The sequence below is a fragment of the Marmota marmota genome, unplaced genomic scaffold (genome assembly GCF_001458135.2).
Source record: "Marmota marmota marmota unplaced genomic scaffold, marMar, whole genome shotgun sequence".
NCBI lineage: Eukaryota > Metazoa > Chordata > Mammalia > Rodentia > Sciuridae > Marmota > Marmota marmota.
Window position 1 is genome coordinate 23370557 of NW_026000016.1, and position 17871 is coordinate 23388427.

Here is a 17871-nt window from a genome sequence, read left to right on the forward strand (position 1 = left end):
AGAACCATCTCTATGCAGTTTACTATAGTTTCCAATAAGAATGCAATTGAAAGCATTGTTCATTAAATCTGGATCCTCATTAGAGTACTTGAGAGTCCTCTATTATTATTTAAGTATAACATTAAATATTAATTAATATTAATATTATTAATTATTATATTAATTTTAATAATAATATCATTTAAGGATAAATAATTGAACTTTGGAGAAACTGATTTGTATTTATCCTATGAACACATGAGTTGTGTAGTTAATGATCAATTTTCTCCTCTCCAGGCTTTGAATTCAATCTGTGACCCACTTATAACTTTACAGTATGCATTTTTTATTCTATTTTATGTTTTCATCAGTACTGACTCATTATTTCTCAAAATAAACACATATGAAAGAATATTTTTGGAATAAATTTTAGTTTTGATATTTTTAAAAACATCAAAACAATGTCATGGGAAAAATCATCTCAAAATATTTTTAATAGCTGAGTGATGTTCTGGTTTTTGAATTATAAAGTGGAGGCAGGCACAATACAGAATGACTAAATGTCTTCACTGGTACTGTTTTTGACCTTTGTTTTTCTTCTTTCACTGCACTATGCTATCATGCAGTCATTTTTATATCCTTATAAGCTCTTTCATAAATCCTTTCTGATAAAACAGGTAGATTATAAAGAAGTCTTTCAAAAGCAAGTACATTTTTAAAATGAAATTTCAAATAAAAGAAAATTTTTAAATGGTCACACTACCACCACCTTCAAAAGTCTTAACTTGAGCGAACATACAACCATAAGCAAAACCAGAAAACTTCTAGAAAGTAACCTCATTTAAAAGTTTGAGACTTCACATTTAGTATAAGAATCTTATGCTCAAAGGTAGTGGCTCTCTTTTTCTATACTTTCATATTTTAGTAATTGACTCTAGGTGGGAGAAAAGGAGGTTCTGAGTTGGGGAGGTAGCTGGAAGTGTTGTCCAATTTGTTTATCCAATCTAGTCTGTTCCAGAATTGACAGCACAGGGAAAAGAGGAGGCACTACCTATTAAAAAACTGCTCCTTGGCTCAGAGGCAAAAGAGAGAAAATGCAACTACAAAAGAGGATAATGAAGACAGAAAGATAAGGCAGAAAGAAGTAAAAACCAGGGGAAAGGACAGTAGAAAAGAGAGATAAGAAAGTACAGGAATAGGGTAGCAAATCCCTGAAAATTAAAACTTGAGTTTGACAAAATTTAGAGAATGGATTTACCTAAAGATATATATGTGAGACATTATGTGTATAGTTATAGTTTATATCTACTTACCTCGTCCACTCAAAATCTTCTGCATTGAAGACATTTTTAAGTAGTAGATCCATCACAATATCTCTGCAGTGGACATAAAGAGTAAGAAATGCTCCTAGTGCAGTTTTTGTTCGAGAGGTGTTAGTATTTAACACTACTAGCTCTGCAGCCTCTTCTAGATGACACATCACATTAGAATGGACTTGTTCCAGCTTTTCTTTTGAGTGAGAACTCATAAAACTTTTGATACAATCATTATAGAACATGATATGACTCTGAAAAAAAATACATACATTAATCAAAACATACATTTTATGTTAAAACATGAAGGATAAGTTTTCATGAAGTATATGTGGTATGTGTATGTATGAATGCACTTATGTGTGTATAAAAGCAAAAGCTTAAACATTTATATGTATTTGAAAGAGAAAGATTACATTTTTATTGATACTTATGGGGACCTTATTTACTTATACTTTCTAAATTTTATATTCTTGACCCATTGTAATTAACCTGAGGACATTAACAATGGTAGAAATCTCCAAGATAAAATTAGTGTTGTTTTCTCCATTAAACTAAAAAATACTATTTGTAGAATACATTGCCTATAATTGTAGTTGTCAGGAATATGTATAATTTTTGTTATTTGATTAATCTTTTTTGCATTTACTCTTCCCATACACATAAGACCTGTTTTAAGAATGCAACTAGATTAAGGGCAGATTGACTCTGGAAATAAAGGAGGGCAAGATATCAGGAGAGCTTAATAGGGTTGTGGCCTGTACAACTGGGTAAACTGTGATTCCAGTCACTCACTAAGTACCTTCTGGAGAAAGAACATGTGGATGAGGGGCACATAATGAATTCATTTGTGGATATACTGGATTTGAAGTGCCCAAGAAACACATAAATAAAGCTATCAAGTGATAAAGTTATAAATAAGAGAAAAGTTAGCATAGAGGCAACATATCATTGTGAGATTTTTCCAAAGCCAGATAGGAAGATACAGGATAGGAAATGTGGTACTTCAGTCAGCATTCTGGGTTGCATGCAACAGAAACTAAGTGACTTTCTAAGAGGATGTAATGGATTCATAATCATCAGATCAACAGAAAGCTAGAGACTGAGGCTTGGGAAGTGGGCAGGAGTAAGAATTTAGGACAGACTGTGGGAACTATAGTCAAGGTCATGTCACAGCAGAGTCTGGTCAAATGCCACTGTACTGTTGTCCTTGAAACAGTTATTCAGAATGCACAACCTCAGGTGAGAACATCCATGGTGAGGGAGATTGTGAACCAGATTTTAGATTTGTATTTGTCTGTTTATTTATAGAGGAATGACTTATAACTCTATCTTGGATAAATCCATATTGAAATTCTCTCAGTGGTCAATGCATATAGACATCTCATTATACCCACTCTCTTACAATGTCTTTTTACATTCATTGCAAGACAACTCCTAGTCATGTAACACATGCAAAAGACAAGAGGAAAGGGAGTTGTGAATTGCATTCATGGGATGGGAAATTAGCAGCTGCTAAGCAGATGTGGGAAAAATTTTGGCAATGATTGAATGCACATGCAATGATTAAAGCTGACATCTACTATAAAGAACATCTGGAAATAGAATATAGATGGCTTCTTATTGTTAAGCATGTTTGAAGCATAGGGAGCTGAGAAAAATCTTTTTCAATAGAGCAGATCTAATGATTTGAATTTCTGTTAAACTGCAAAAACGTGCAGATCAATTCATTGTAATTTTGCCACCTTTGTCATGAACAGTTTAAACAAGTCATTCAGTTTGAGATATAAGAGTTAACATTCAGTCAAATGGATAGCAAAAGGAACAGGAAGATTTGATAATTATAATTTGTGTGTACAATGCCAGATTATCTTAACAAAGACTTGAAAATTATGGTGGGTCAAGGCAAAATAAAAAGATATGATTTATTTATATTTATTTTAATTTAAACATTTGTTTTAATTAGTTATAGATGACAATAGAATGCATTTATATACTTCGATATACATAGATGGGATATAATTTCTCATTTTTTAATTGATCTTTAAAAAAAAATAAATGACAGCGGAATGCATTACAATTCTTATTACACATATGCAGCACAATTTTTCATATCTCTGGCTGTATATAAAACATGTTGACACCAATTCGTGACTTCATACATGTACTTTGGATAATGATGTCCATCACATTCCACCATCCTTGCTAACCCGGGGCTGGAGTTGTAGCTCAGTGGTAGAGCACTTGCCTAGGACATGTGAGGCACTGGGTTTAATCCTCAGCACAACATAAAAATAAATAAAATTTAAAAAAATAATTTCTCATTTTTCTGAGTATATATGTTGTAGAATCATATTGGTCATGCAGTCACATATATACATAAAGTAATAATGTCTGTTTCATTCTAAGATATGATTTGTTTTCAAGCCAAATAGTCAAGTATGTTTCAAAAATACTTGATAATGTTAACTTGGGGCAATATGGCTTCAGAAGAAACACTCTCTCCAAGGTTCATATTGACCCTGATAATTGACAGATTTAATAGAGTTTTCAGACATCTCCAGAGCCTTTAAAAATTATGACTAGACACATTTTTTCTAGAGAAAATTAGAGAATCAAGCAAAAATGTGTCTTTCTTCTGTCTAAGCTTCCTTGACAACTCTAAATTTTACTTTTTTTTTTTTTCCCCATTAGGCCACTCTTTTTCATAGACTCCCTGTCTTTTGCCTACTCCTTAAATGTTGATGTCCCTTGTGTCTTTCTTTATTGCTCTTATTGTAGACATTCTGCTGGGAAAAATTTTACTACTCTCCAAGTTTCAACCACTACCTCTACCTCTGAAGAAAACTGCCAATTTTAGCTTTGTCGATATCACACTTTCCTAATTTTCCTTCTATTTCTTTTTTGAGTTCCAGAAAAACAATAATTAGCATTAGCAAATATGCAGAGTAGGCAAAATAGTAGATTCCTAAAAGATATCCATGCCTAATCCCCAGAACCTGTGAACATATTACTTTACATGGCAAAAGGAACTTTGAAGATACAATTTAATTAAAAATCTTAAAATGGAGGGATTAATCTGGATTATCCAAGTGGGTCCAAAATAATGACATTTTTTTCTCATCTGTGAGCGGAGGGCAATATGACTATGAAAGAATGGCCAGAAAGATGTAACACTGCTGGTTTTAAAGACAGAGAAAGAAACCATGAGCCAAGGAATGCTAGAGACCTCTAGAAGCCAGAAAAGGAAAAGAAATAAATTTTCCTCAAGAATCTCTCACAAGGAACATAGCCCTGCTGTCACCTTAATCTTAGTCATCAAATTTTAGTAACTTCTTAATGATAGCAATCAAAAAGTAATATAATGCAAAAAATAATTCATGATTTAGTTTCAATGTTATACTTGGAAAATTTTTAAACAATAGAAAAATTGAAGAATTAAACAATGATACTTATATACCCACCACCTATATTCTATATTCTGTATAACTTTTTGTTACATTTACTTTATCACTTATTTATGCATCTGTCCATCTCATATTTAATGCATTTCAAAGTAAGAAACAAATATCAGTAGACTTTTTTTTCCTTTTTGCAATACTGGGGATTGAACCCAGGAACACTCTACCACTGAGTTATATACCTCCCATTTTTTTAAATAGAGTCTCATATGTTGCCTATGCTGTCATCAAACTTGCAATCCTTCTGACTTCATTTCCCACATTACTGTGATTACAGGTGAATGCCACTGTGCCCAGCTCAGTAACCTTCTTAATGATTTAGTTTCCAAATATTACTTATTTGGCAATGTAGCATGATCTATATTATATTATATTATATACATATATCAAAGTAATGTTAACTTACCACAATGAGTACCACTTGTCCTGGATGAGATACCACCCACAGGGAAAAAATTTGGTGGGTCCAGTCTTCAACTCCTTGATTCACAAATCTATTAAAAATGTATTTATATTACCTACATTTAATCATTGATCATGGTCATTAAATAATTGAGTGTGGCAAGGCCACAGGAGAATTTTTCTTTAAGATCTCTGATTGTTTTGTTCTAATTTAGGCATTTGTATGGTACCAAATAGAATTCACAGAGCTTTAATCCATGCTTAATGAATATTCCTTAACTTCCTCTTTAACATTAGCTATACTTTTCTAATGAGGTTATTGAATTTCTGGGAATGGTAAAAATATATTAAATCAGAAGAAGATATACTAGCTTTGGATTGCAAATACTATCAATGACAAATATGTATTTAAATGTTTTGTATTTAAAATAATTTCTACAAAATTGAATTTTGGGCTGAAACCCTCAGATGAATTTTAACAGTAAAGTCCTGCACTTACTTTAAAATTAATTATAAGGGAGAGGATATAAGTTATAAAAAAAATCCAGACAGTTTTATTTAAGATCCAACTTAATATATGCCAACAGCATGTGTTTTGATAGAAACTAGTTGAAAGAATCCTACACACCAGACTACTGAGAAAATATACACATTATAACGGGTAGGAAAAGAGGAGACACATGAACACAAACCCAACTCTGAGCCTAGAATCTTATAATCTGGAAGGAATCTTGAACTTCCACCTTCTTCCTGAGGAGTGAAGGGTTTGTATCAAACATATAGCACTCCAACTTTTATGATCCTTGCTGGAGGGTTTGGCTCTTAAATCACTTTGTATCTTAGTCTGTCATTATTGTGACCAAAACACCTGACAAGAACAACTTAGAGGAAGAAAAGTTCATAGTGGGCTCATGATTTCAGAGGTTCAATTCATGATTAACTAACTCCTTTGCTGTGGGGCTTCCATGAGGCAGAACCTAATGGAGGAGGAAAGCTTCATAGCTCATGGCAGCTAGGAGAGAGAGAAAGAGAGAGAGAGAGAGAGAGAGAGAGAGAGAGAGAGAGAGAGAGAGAGAGACACCAAGGAAGCCAAGTGACAAGATATAGTCCAAGGTCATGCCCCCAGTGACCTACTTCCTACTACCCCACCTATCTACAGTTACCTTCTAGTAATCCATTAATTTATTAATCCATTGATGGTTTAATCCACTGATGAGGTTTCAATTCTCAGAATCCAATCTTTTCACCTCTGGACATTGCTACATTGCCTAACACCTGCGCTCTTTAGGGGACATTTTAAAATTCAAATCATAACACCTTACTTAGGAAGCAGCAGTCTTGGCACTGAAAATTTTCCTTGAAGCATAAATAATAGAGGTGTTTTTAAGTAAAAAGAGATATAATAAGACTGTTCTAATCAAATTAGTTTTAAAATTTCACGTTCTACAGTACAGAGGTACCTTTTTCATTGTTAGAAGTGATAGATTAAAATATAAAAAGACAACATTAAAAGGACTAAACCAAGTACAGAGTCCAAGGAAGTAAAATGAAACAGAAGTGCAAAGTAGCAATATGGACTGAAATTGGAGGCTGCCTGAGCACTGAATCTTTTGAAAAGAGGCAGAGGTGGAGACGAGTTCAGATCCTGGCCAGTTTTCAGGTACACACAAAACTCAGCACACATAAAACTGTTCAAATGTCATCACGATTACACTCTCAAATTGATATTTACATTGTAAAATTATTATTTTTCATTTAGTCACGTGCTACCATCCTCTATCAAAACTCACTTTATAAGGGACCTTACTTTATAAATTCTCTGGTTATCTCCTACCTACATTAGTAGCTAACCAAGTTTAATACAGACATAGACATACATATATATAGAGATATATACCTATATATTATAAAGTTTTAAGATTTAAAAATTGTACTTACTTTTTTAGCACATCAAACATGGCTTTTTCTACATTTACCAGCCACTGTTCTACAGCACTTCTTATACGAATTTTCCTATGATTTAAAAAAATTATGAAAATCATTAAATATTATAATATTATGAATATTATTTTGATTCATGTTTAAGCCTGTAGACTTAATTTTATATGCACATTTATAATAATCATGGGCTAAGAGGCTATAATTCTATATCTTCTGGCTTTTCTAGATTTTTACTTGGAAAATTAAGCAGAAAACATATTACCTAGCTTTAGGAAATTCTGATATCAAAACCATGAATAAACACAGTAGTTATATTCTGAGTAAAATATTAATGTATGAGATTGATAAATTGTATTAAAAAACATCTTTGTATGCCTCACTGAATCTTTTTAAGAGCCTTATGTGCTACTGATTGAGCTAGCCAGACACTTTGTTGGATCTTTTTTAAATAGCAGGATTCGGTTAGGGGCTTTTGTGGATAAAAAGGCCTGGCACAGAATTTTGTAAATGATCTTTATATCGGAGGCCACAAGCCAGCAGTTAGAGAGCCCTCACTGGGGCTGGCAAGTTAGACCAGTATCAAGGAAGGGCCTAGCTCATTGCCTGGGAGCTCACCACCATGAAACCAGAGGTGTGTGAAAGCAACAATGACCCCAAATAGTAAACCTTCCCATCCAGAAAAAGGCAAGTGCTAAAGAGAGTTGAGAACTTAAGGCAGAATTCAATGATGGAGCAAAAGGCAGGTGAAAATTAGAAAGCTCTCAAGAGTTTGAAGATTACTTTTTTTTTTTTTACTTTTAATTAAAGCTAAAGTGAGAAGAACATGTACTATAGAAAGTATCGAAAGGTAAAAGTGTATTGATGGAAAAATATTATCTTTGAAGATAGTTTGCTTGGCAAACTTCTATGAAATATCAGAGAATTCAAAGAGATTTTGAAATTACGAGGTGTTATGGGACCTAAATGTTTAGTTTTAGGATATTTATCATACTTTGGCAGCACAAGACCTTCTCCTTCAGCAGATATGAGCATTTTTACAGCAGGAGGGCCAATTTCTTGTTTCCATATCAACACTCGTTTTATGTTTTCAAAACATTTCTTAAGATGGGGCTGTGAACCAGAAAGAAATGTCAGTAACATTATAAAATCCTGATCTGGTCAAGAAATAATATTGCTGAACAGAGAATAGTGTTGTTACCTGTACAGACTCAGGATTTCCACTGCCACCTAGAATATCAAGAAGTGCAGCACTGCTAAGAAAGTAAAATCTTGGGAAAATAGTTCTTTTGATTTCAAGGTAATCCTGTCCGGAATGAAAAGAAATGTAACTCAGAATATATGTCCAATCATGATATGAATCCCGTCCACACTTGGACTACATTTACACACGGTCACCATGACATTAAAAGTATAGTATAATAGATGTGGCAGTATCAGTCAAAATGACATAACATGCTCAATTAAAGATATACTCAAGTTGCTAACAGACTTTTAACAGAGCAAAACAAATAAATAAAAATCCCAACTAAAACAGAAACAAATGAAAACCCCACATACATCATTTCATTTAAAGCCCTGGATTTTGGTGTTATTAGCATTGCTTTTGCATGCTCCCACTTTCTGCTCTTCTTTCCCTACATTTGAAGTTATCACCTTGGAAAATTAGTCATCATTTCACAAATGACCTCTCATTCTACGGTACAGAGAATTCCTACACTTCCCACCACCTCTCTCACAACTTCACGCTAGCCTTAAGTCTTGCCTTCTTTTCAGAGAAAAAGGCATTCAGTTACGCCAGGTTAAAATACCTTGTTTTCTTTATTACCCCCCTGTCTTCCATCTCTCCCTTGCAATAGGCCTCCACCTTAAATTTCTCTCACGAAAAAGTACAGGAAGCCCTCCTTTTCCCTTTGCTTTCTTCTAGCTACTGTTACTTGCCCATCTCTTCTTTATACCAAAGTTCTTGAAAAGACAGTTTATTAACTCAAAAGCTATATTCTCTCAGTCAGTTCACACTCTGCCTGCCATCTGGCCACTACTATTACCAAATTGTCAGGGAGTGATATTTTCAAGGGTTTGTTGCCTCTGCTGTTTTTGTTTTTTATTTTTAATTTGCCCTTTGACTTCTATAATTTTACTTGTTTTTCTTCTGTCTCTTGGCCACTTCTTAATTATTTTTCTTCAAGAGACCCTTTCACCTCTATACCATAATTTTGACGTCTCTTGAGTTCCATCTTCATCACTCTTCACTCGTTTTATTCTTCTTGAGCTATTTGATACATACCCATTTGCTTTTCAGCTCAGATCATTACTCTCTCTACCCTAGATTAATATACAGTTATATCCCCTTATCTGTAGGTGATACATTCCCTGAACCAATCACTTAGTTGAGGTGGCAACTAAGTGATTAGTGGGCAGGGACCACACAAACTGTGGGCATATTGGACAAAGGGATGATTCAAAACCCAGGCGGGATAAAGCAGGATGGTGTGAGATTTCATCATATTGCTCAGAATGGTTCATGACTTAAAGTTGTGAATTGTTTATTTCTGGAATTTTACATTTGTAGTTTTAGACTCTATGAATAATTAAAACCATGGAAAGTGAAACTGCAGATAAGGAGGAGCTATTGTACTCCATCGCCCATTGAAGGTGTTCACCTGAATGTCCCACAACTATTAGATTTAGAGTGTAAACAAAACTTACTTGCTTCCACACAAGCCTCTTCCTCTTCTGCTCCTATCTCTCTAATATGATTATCTTCCACCCTGTTGGACAAGCTGTAAATCTAGACATGATCTGGGGCATCTTTATTTTATCCTCCATTTACCCATCCAATGTTCTTGGCTCCACTTTCTTTCGTTCTCACCACAGCATTATGTTAGCTGCCCAACATTTCTAGACTTTTTACTTGGATTTTAAATAACTATTTCCACTGCCTGCTATGGTTTGGCTAGGGTTGGAGTGTGTTCCCCAAGGCTCCATTTGCTGAAATTTAACCCCCATTGTGAGGAGTTAAGAAGAGGATGGAAACTTATTCTGAATGTGTTGTTTAGGGAGGTGATTAGGTTTAGATGAGGTTATCAGGATGTAGCCCCCATGATTGAAAGACCATAAGAAATGCACAGGCACACATGTGTACTCCTTGTCTCTTAGCATGTGATGCCCTATGCTGCCTTGGGATTCTGCCAGCAAGAAGGCCATCACCAGAGGTGGCCCCTTGATCTCAGATTGGAGCCATGAGCCAAAATAAATTCCTTTTCTTTATAAGTGTACAACCTCTGGTATTTCATCTCAGTGATGAAAAATAGATGACTACATTGTCCCCACTAGCATATCAATGTTTTGTCACATCTGAAACTCATTTTGAAATTGGATTTCCAATGTGATGGTGGCAAGAGGTGATGGGACCCTTAAGAAGTCATGAGGTCTCCACTCATGGAAGGGGTCAATGTTGCTGTCTGGAGACTGGGTTAATTCTCCTGGGAGTGAGTGAATTCCTGCTCTCCTTGGGACTAGATTAGTTACTACCCAGGCTTCCCTTTGTGTTTTAGCTCTTATGTTCCTGTTCACTTGCCCTTCCAATTTTCTGCCAGGAGGTGAAGAAGCAGGAGGCCCTTGCCAGATGTTGATGCTATGCTTTTGAATCCCAGCTTCCAGCTTCCAGAGCCAAGAGGCAAAATAGATTTCCATTTAAATTTAAATGTTTCCACTTTAAGTTACCAAGTCTTGTGTGTTCTCTTACAATAAAACAAACTAAGACAATGTCCAATCCATACTCTATGCTTTTTTGCAGAAAGATATTTCTGAATTAAATTATCTCATTCTCCTGTTTAAAATTCCTCAGTGGCTGCTCATCAAAGTAAAAACTCATTACAATCAATGTTCAAAGCCCTTTACTGGCTGTCCCCTGACTTCCTGGAGAATGCCATCTTTCCCTACCAGTTTCCCATTTGTTACATTTTATCTGTAACATATTTTTCACCAGAAGGTACCATAGATGGCTTTGTGCCTTTGTACTTTTTCCATTTGCCTAAGAGACTCTTCCCATTGACCCATCTGAATTCTGACTCTTACTTAGCTAATACTTCTTTTTTTTAACTTTATTTTTAAAAATATTTAATCTTTATTTGTAGTTGGACACAATACCTTTATTTTATTTATTTATTTATTTTTATGTGGTGCTGAGGATCAAACCCAGGGTCTCACATGTGCTAGGCGACCACTGTACCACTGAGCCACTACCTCTGTCTCTAATACCTACACTTCTTTTAAGATCTAGGTCAGTTATAGCTTCCCCCATGCAGAGTTAATTTCTCCTATTTAAATATAGTCATACTACCAAACTTAACATAGCATTGCAATAGTTCTTTACATTTTTTTCTTTTCTGTAATATGTTTTGAGTTCTGTGACAGTAGGGGATATGTCTTTTATCTTTGCAGTCCAAGCACATAGCAGTAGTGCCTGGTATAAAGCAGGCATTCAATCCATGAAGAAATTAAAGATACGTGATTTGTAATGATTTTCAGATATAATCCAAAGATGTGCCAGAAATAATTGAAATTCTTATCTCAAAGATTGCCTGGTAAACTTTATCACTCTGGGCACAGCTTTTTATGCCTGCCCCAGAGCATGAATTTGTAAAGAAGAGATCCTCTAGAACTTTCTAGAGGCTGTGACTACCTAGGGTAGTCTGCAGGAGTCGTCACAACCACTCTGACTTGTGTTCAACAAAGAAAAACAAACAATGCTGGAACAAAAACTTGGTTTATGAAATGAAGTGAACACATGCATCTTGAATCTCAAATAAGAAGACCCAATATTTAAGGATATGAATCCAGCTGATGATTTAATGTTCTGGCAATTTAAGAATATGTGGAATCAGGGCTGGGGTTGTGGCTCAGTGGTAGAGCGCTGGTCTAGAATGCACGAGGCACTGGGTTTGATTCTCAGCGCCACATAAATATAAAATAAAGATATTGTGTCCACCTAAAACTTAAAAAAATAAATATATTTTTATAAAAGAATATGTGGAATGAGTCATTTATAAGCTCATCAAAGTATTCTATTTCAACTTTTGCTGAACTTATCAACTTAATAATAATAGTAATGTTAATAAAATAATTAACCTTCTTTAAGTACTTTGTGTTAGCTCTTGGTGCTGTAGATGTATTATCTCATTTAGCACAGGGGGCACTGTCATTCTCAATTTAAACAGTGGGAAACCTGGGCATTCAAAAGTTTGGTAATTTGCCTGAGTATCCTTTAGATTAGCCCATCCATTTTTTTTCTTTTGATAGTATTTTCATTAACACTATAGATTATGAGAATTGAAAAAATTGTTGGTAGCTAAAGTTAAGGAGAAAGTCTTCACTGGAATTTGTTTTTGCAGTGTATTACATTAGTTTTGTAGATTTAAATGAGGTCTCATTTTAGGATTGCTATAGTTTTACCTCTAGACTTTTCTTTATATGCTCAAGATGTCTATTGCAATTTTGCAGAACTTCAAGGATTCCTGCTGAGATGGTTATTTGCAAAGCTTCCAGTTTGCCGTGTATTTTTGACATTATTTCTTTCCATAGGGAGAGCACCTCAGAGAAAAGTTTTGTTTCTGCTGGAAGCTGCCTTTAGAAATAGAATTAGACGTAACTATTTTTGGAGCTGCTATAATTAAAATCTAAAAATCATTTGCCATAGAATATTGTAAATTTATGAAACAAGCTTGGTATGTTTTCTTTTACTTGATCAATCATTAATTAAAGATATCTTATTATCTATTATATACAAGTGATATATATGGCAAGAAAACAAGATAAATTAGACTACAAGTGTCGATAACAAGATTATATTTAATGTGTAGTGGGAAGTAAATATAACAAGTTCTACATAAAGTAAGTAGAAGCAGTTTGTGTTCTAAGAAATGTAATAAAAATAAAGAGTGCAATAGTTTTGATTTTGAATTTTCCCTTGGCCCCCATTATGGCACTATTGAAAGGTGGTAGAATCTCTAGGAAGTGGAGCCTAGTGGGAGAAAGTTAGGTAATGGGGGAGTGCCCTAAAAAGGGATATTTGTACCTCAGTTTCCTCCCCTCTCTCTCTTTGCTTTCTAATTGCAGGTTTGCTCTACCATTTGCTTCTCACCATAATGTATTTCCTAACCATAGCGACAAGACCAAGTAACCATAGACTAAAACCTTTGAAACCATGAGCCAAAGTAAACCTTTCCTCTTTATAAATTGATTGTCCAGGCATTTTGTCACAGTGGTAGAAAGTTAACACAAATAACTAGTGGACATTTTAGAGAAGCAATGGGATTTTTTGAGATCTGGGTTTTAAAGGAATATAGCTTTGATGTGAGGAGAAGGCAGAGAGGACATTTTTCTAAGAGCAAGAGCATAGAGGTGTACATAATACAATTGGAAGTTTTGTTAATGATTATCTAATCTTAGAGAATAAGGAAATGTAATACAGGTGTCAGCCTTGGTGTAGAAATTTTACTTTATGGATTATTATTATGGTTTTTACACATTGGAAAAGGAAGGCAACACTTATATGTGGCATGACAATCCATTAATATATTAATTTGAGTTTTATTTCTGTTGTTGTTGAGCTTAACTGAGGGAAGTACCTTCAAAAGTTGAGTTTGCTTCTCACCTTCTCTGATCACTTATATTTTCCACTCCCATCCCTGTAGCCCCAACCTGATTCAAGCTCTTCATGGCTTGGAAGTTGAAGTGCAGAATAAAGGTCTTTTTAATTTTTATGAGTTAGTGTGACTTTGAGTTCTTTTTTGCTTCTTGAATGCTTTCTGGCATGGCAAGTATTTATGGAGAATATCACTGGGGTTTTGGAGACACCTCAACAGGAACCTCTACCTTGCCCTTAATTTTCTTCGTTTTCCTTGCTGACCTCTTACAATCACTCTTCAAGCTCCTGTTCTAAGTGGTATAATTCTGGTAATCTCTTGTTCTGACCAGCAAACTCTTTAGGGTCAATATCTTTCAAGATGGCTTTAGCTTGGAACTTTCTACTGTGTCTGCAGAATCTGTCAGAATTTTTCAACTTCCTCAGGACTGTTGACATTCTGTATCAGATAATTTGGTGGTGATAGTGGTGGGGTCCTGTGTATTGTAGGATGTTTTATAGAATCCCTGAACTCAACCCACTGGATGCCAATAACACCTCAATTTTGATAACTAAAAATGTTTCCAAGGTTTGCAAAATATCCACTAGAGGGAAAAATCATTTTTGTTGAGAACCACTGGCATAAGATAATCATGAATTCTTGCACTTCTTCCTTATTTTGCTAGTGAAGGCTACTTCAGAATTCTCTGGAGAAGAGGCAAGTCCTTGTTTCTAATGCTTGACTAGGCAATAAATGTCAAACTCTCCAGAGAACCCTTCCACTATTCTCCTATTCCCCATCTAGGGTGATAGGCCCTAAATGTTTCTGCAGCTCAGTAAAACTTCTCTCATGGAGATTTCTATCTCCCCTTCTACTAGTCTGGAATCTCTCCCAATCTCTCTGGAAGGAATGAATGCAGTCCTTACAGCTAACTTGGAGTGGGGGGATAAATTCTCCATACAGAATTTTCCCCTCTGATGAATCTATCACTCACCTCTTCTTTATTCAGATATTCCTCACTGATTTCAAGGCCCATTATTCTTCACTAGTTAAAGGGAAGTCCATAACTGATGTTTTTTTTCTTATCTGTAGACTTATTGTTTAGGTACCTTCAGCATCTGCTCATTAAAAGCCTCCTTTTCAACCTAAGCACACTTAGTAAAAAGACAACTTGGTCACATTTTGAACTTCCTCACCAAGGAGCATGATCTCTCCATTAATGAGGAAATCTTTGGTAAAATGTAGTATCAAAGTTCACTTTATTGATTTATTTATTGATTGATTGATGCAGTGCTAAGGATCAAACCCAGGACCTTGTGCTTGCCTTCTGCTCTCCCACTGAGCTGCATCACTAGCTGTAAAGTTTGAATTTAAGGCTCAAAGTCATAGCAACATAAAGAATTTTCTCTTTAGATATAATGTGGTTTCACCTTTGAAGACTTTCAGAATGACTGTAGGTTAATATAATAGAAGATTGTACGATTATTTTGTCTAGTTTAAATTCTGTCTAGATAACTCATTTGTCTGTACCAATCATTAAAAAAGTTAGAAGCCAACTAATTTGAATGCTGTGATTGAAATTTGTCAAGGCCATTTCTTCTTCCAATTGGTTCAAAGCAAGAAATTCTCATTCATGTATAAATGCAACTACATGTTCATCATTCACACCAAAGTCACACTAATATTCCAGAACCGAAAAAACAAATAATATTGTGGCTTAAGGATTGTAATGATATATCTAACACTTCTTCTCCAGTTGTTTATATCTTTATGTCAATAATTGAGAACAAAGGCTTTCTGAAATAAAGATGATGCTTGTACTGTTTTATGAAGAAAAAAACTAACTAATGGTTCAGCAGACTATACTCTTATTTTGTTCACTGAAGAAATGATTTGTCAAGAATTGCATAAAAACACATTCCCAACCATGCTACATTTGGTATATTTTGATTTTTTACCTTTGTATTTCTAAAGAATGGAAGATTGGTTCAAGATAAAGCCATTGTTTTTGACAGTTCATCCACACCTCAAGGGTATGAGAAAAGAGTTTAAGGTATTGATCCCATTCATTCACAAGATCCTACAATGATAAAAGAAAACACATACACTTGCAAATCTAAATATATAAAATTACTCTAAGAGTCATATACCAGAAACTGAAATCAAAGCTCATTACCAATCACTGACATAGAGAAAATTATTAATAGAGGGTCACATAAATAAATATAAACTCATTAAAAATTTAAAGAATGTTTTGAAATTAATATTTTTCAATCCATAGAGTAGTGTAGGAGAGCTCTAGTTCCTCTACATCCACACCAAAAACTGGGATGATCAATCTTATTAATTTTAGTTATTTCTTCACACATGTAGAAGTATCTCATTTTTACTTTATTGTATTTTTAATAAGTAATGAAGTTAAGCATCTTTCCGTGTTTTTTTTCCCTCCATATATGTATTTGGTCGAGTGTCTCTTCAGTCTCTGGCACATTTCCTTATTGGGCTGTTTTGTTTTCTTATGATTGCATTTTGAGAGTTCTTTATATAATCTCTATATAAATCCTTTAACAGATACACACTAATATTTTCTGCTAGTTTATGGCTTGTATTTTTGTTCCTTGAACAATGTCTTTTGAAGAGTAAATTTTTTAAAAAATTTAATAAAATACAGTTTTAAATTTTCCTTCTGTGGGTTAGTGCTTTTGGTGTTATATTAAAGAAATCTACCTAAAACAAGACAACAAAATTGTTTTTCCTATGTTTTCTTCTCAAAATTTTTTTAGTTTTAGGTTTTACATTTGGTCCATGATCTTTGAGTTAAATTTTGTGTAGGCTGTAAAATATGACTTGTTTTTTATTTTTGCATGATTATACAGTTGTGCCAGCACTGTTTCTTCAAAAGAAAATTGTTTTTACTAACAAATTAATTTTGTACCTTTGTTGAAAATCAGTTGTCCATATTTATGTGGGTCTATTTCTGTACACTCTATTCTGTTCTATTTCTTTGTGTATCTATCTTATATAAATATAACCCTCTCTTGATTATTGTGGTTTTTTAATACATCTTGAAAACTATGTAGTATTAATCATCTAGCTTCTTTTTAAAGTCTTGCAAACTTGCTAAAATGAGTTTGGTTCACTTTTAAAAAGATTTCATTAAATTTTTTTACATAGGTAATCATCATCTGAATATAAAGAATATTTTACTTCTTTTCCAATGTGGATGACTTTTACATCTCTTTCTTGCTTTAATATATTGAGCAGGACCCTTCAGTAAAATGTCAAATACTCTGAGATGAAAAGTGTTCATTCTTTCACCATTTAAGCATGATGTTTTCATAGATGTCCTTTCTCTGTGTTTTTTCCTAGTCCTAATTTGTTTTAAAATCAGAAATGGATATTGATATGATAAATGTTTTCTCAGCATGTATTAACAAAATCAATGGCTTTCTTTTTTAGGTTTGATATGCTGAATTACATTGATTATTTTTATTTACCAATTGATATTTTTATTTACCAATTCTGCATGTCTCAATACATCCTATTTTTTTAAATATTGATAGACTTGTTTTTGAAATATTGTTTAGAATTTTTGTATCTTTGTTCAAAGGGTTACTGTTCTGTGGTTTTCTTATTATATATTTGTCTGCTTTTGATATTATAGTAATGCTGGCCTCACATAATAAGTTAGGAAGGATTTATTTCTCTACAATTTTCTATGAATTAACATAAAACTGATATTTTTCTTCTTCCATTGTGTTGTAAAACCATCTAGGATCACACAATTATTTTGGGCAGATTTTTAACCTATAATTTCAATATCTTTAATAAATAAAGGACAATTTGAGTAATTTCTTCCTCTCTCCCTCCCTCCCTCCCCTCCCCTCTCTCTCTTTCATTTCTTTTTTTTATTGGTTGTTCAAAACATTACATAGCTCTTGACATATCGTATTTCATACTTTAGATTCAAGTGGGTTATGAACTCCCATTTTTACCCCATATACAGATTGCAGAATCACATCGCTTACACATCCACTTTTTTACATAATGCCATATTAGTAACTGTTGTATTCTGCTACCTTTCCTATCCTCTACTATCCCCCCTCCCCTCCCCTCCCATCTTCTCTCTCTATCCCATCTACTGTAATT

At 34.0% G+C, this 17871-nt stretch overlaps 1 protein-coding gene across 1 annotated transcript in view; it reads right to left on the reverse strand.

Moving 5' to 3' along the window:
- Dnah14 (dynein axonemal heavy chain 14) overlaps nucleotides 1-17871 on the reverse strand; it is a gene marked incomplete at its 5' end in the record, with an annotated part of 341751 nt that overhangs the window by 213865 nt on the left and 110015 nt on the right. Inside the window, 7 exons of the mRNA XM_048809786.1 lie at nucleotides 1293-1546; nucleotides 5160-5247; nucleotides 7094-7168; nucleotides 8088-8206; nucleotides 8295-8399; nucleotides 12551-12722; nucleotides 15681-15802. Coding sequence (XP_048665743.1) covers nucleotides 1293-1546; nucleotides 5160-5247; nucleotides 7094-7168; nucleotides 8088-8206; nucleotides 8295-8399; nucleotides 12551-12722; nucleotides 15681-15802 — 935 coding nt within the window. The remainder of the gene's footprint in view (nucleotides 1-1292; nucleotides 1547-5159; nucleotides 5248-7093; nucleotides 7169-8087; nucleotides 8207-8294; nucleotides 8400-12550; nucleotides 12723-15680; nucleotides 15803-17871) is intronic.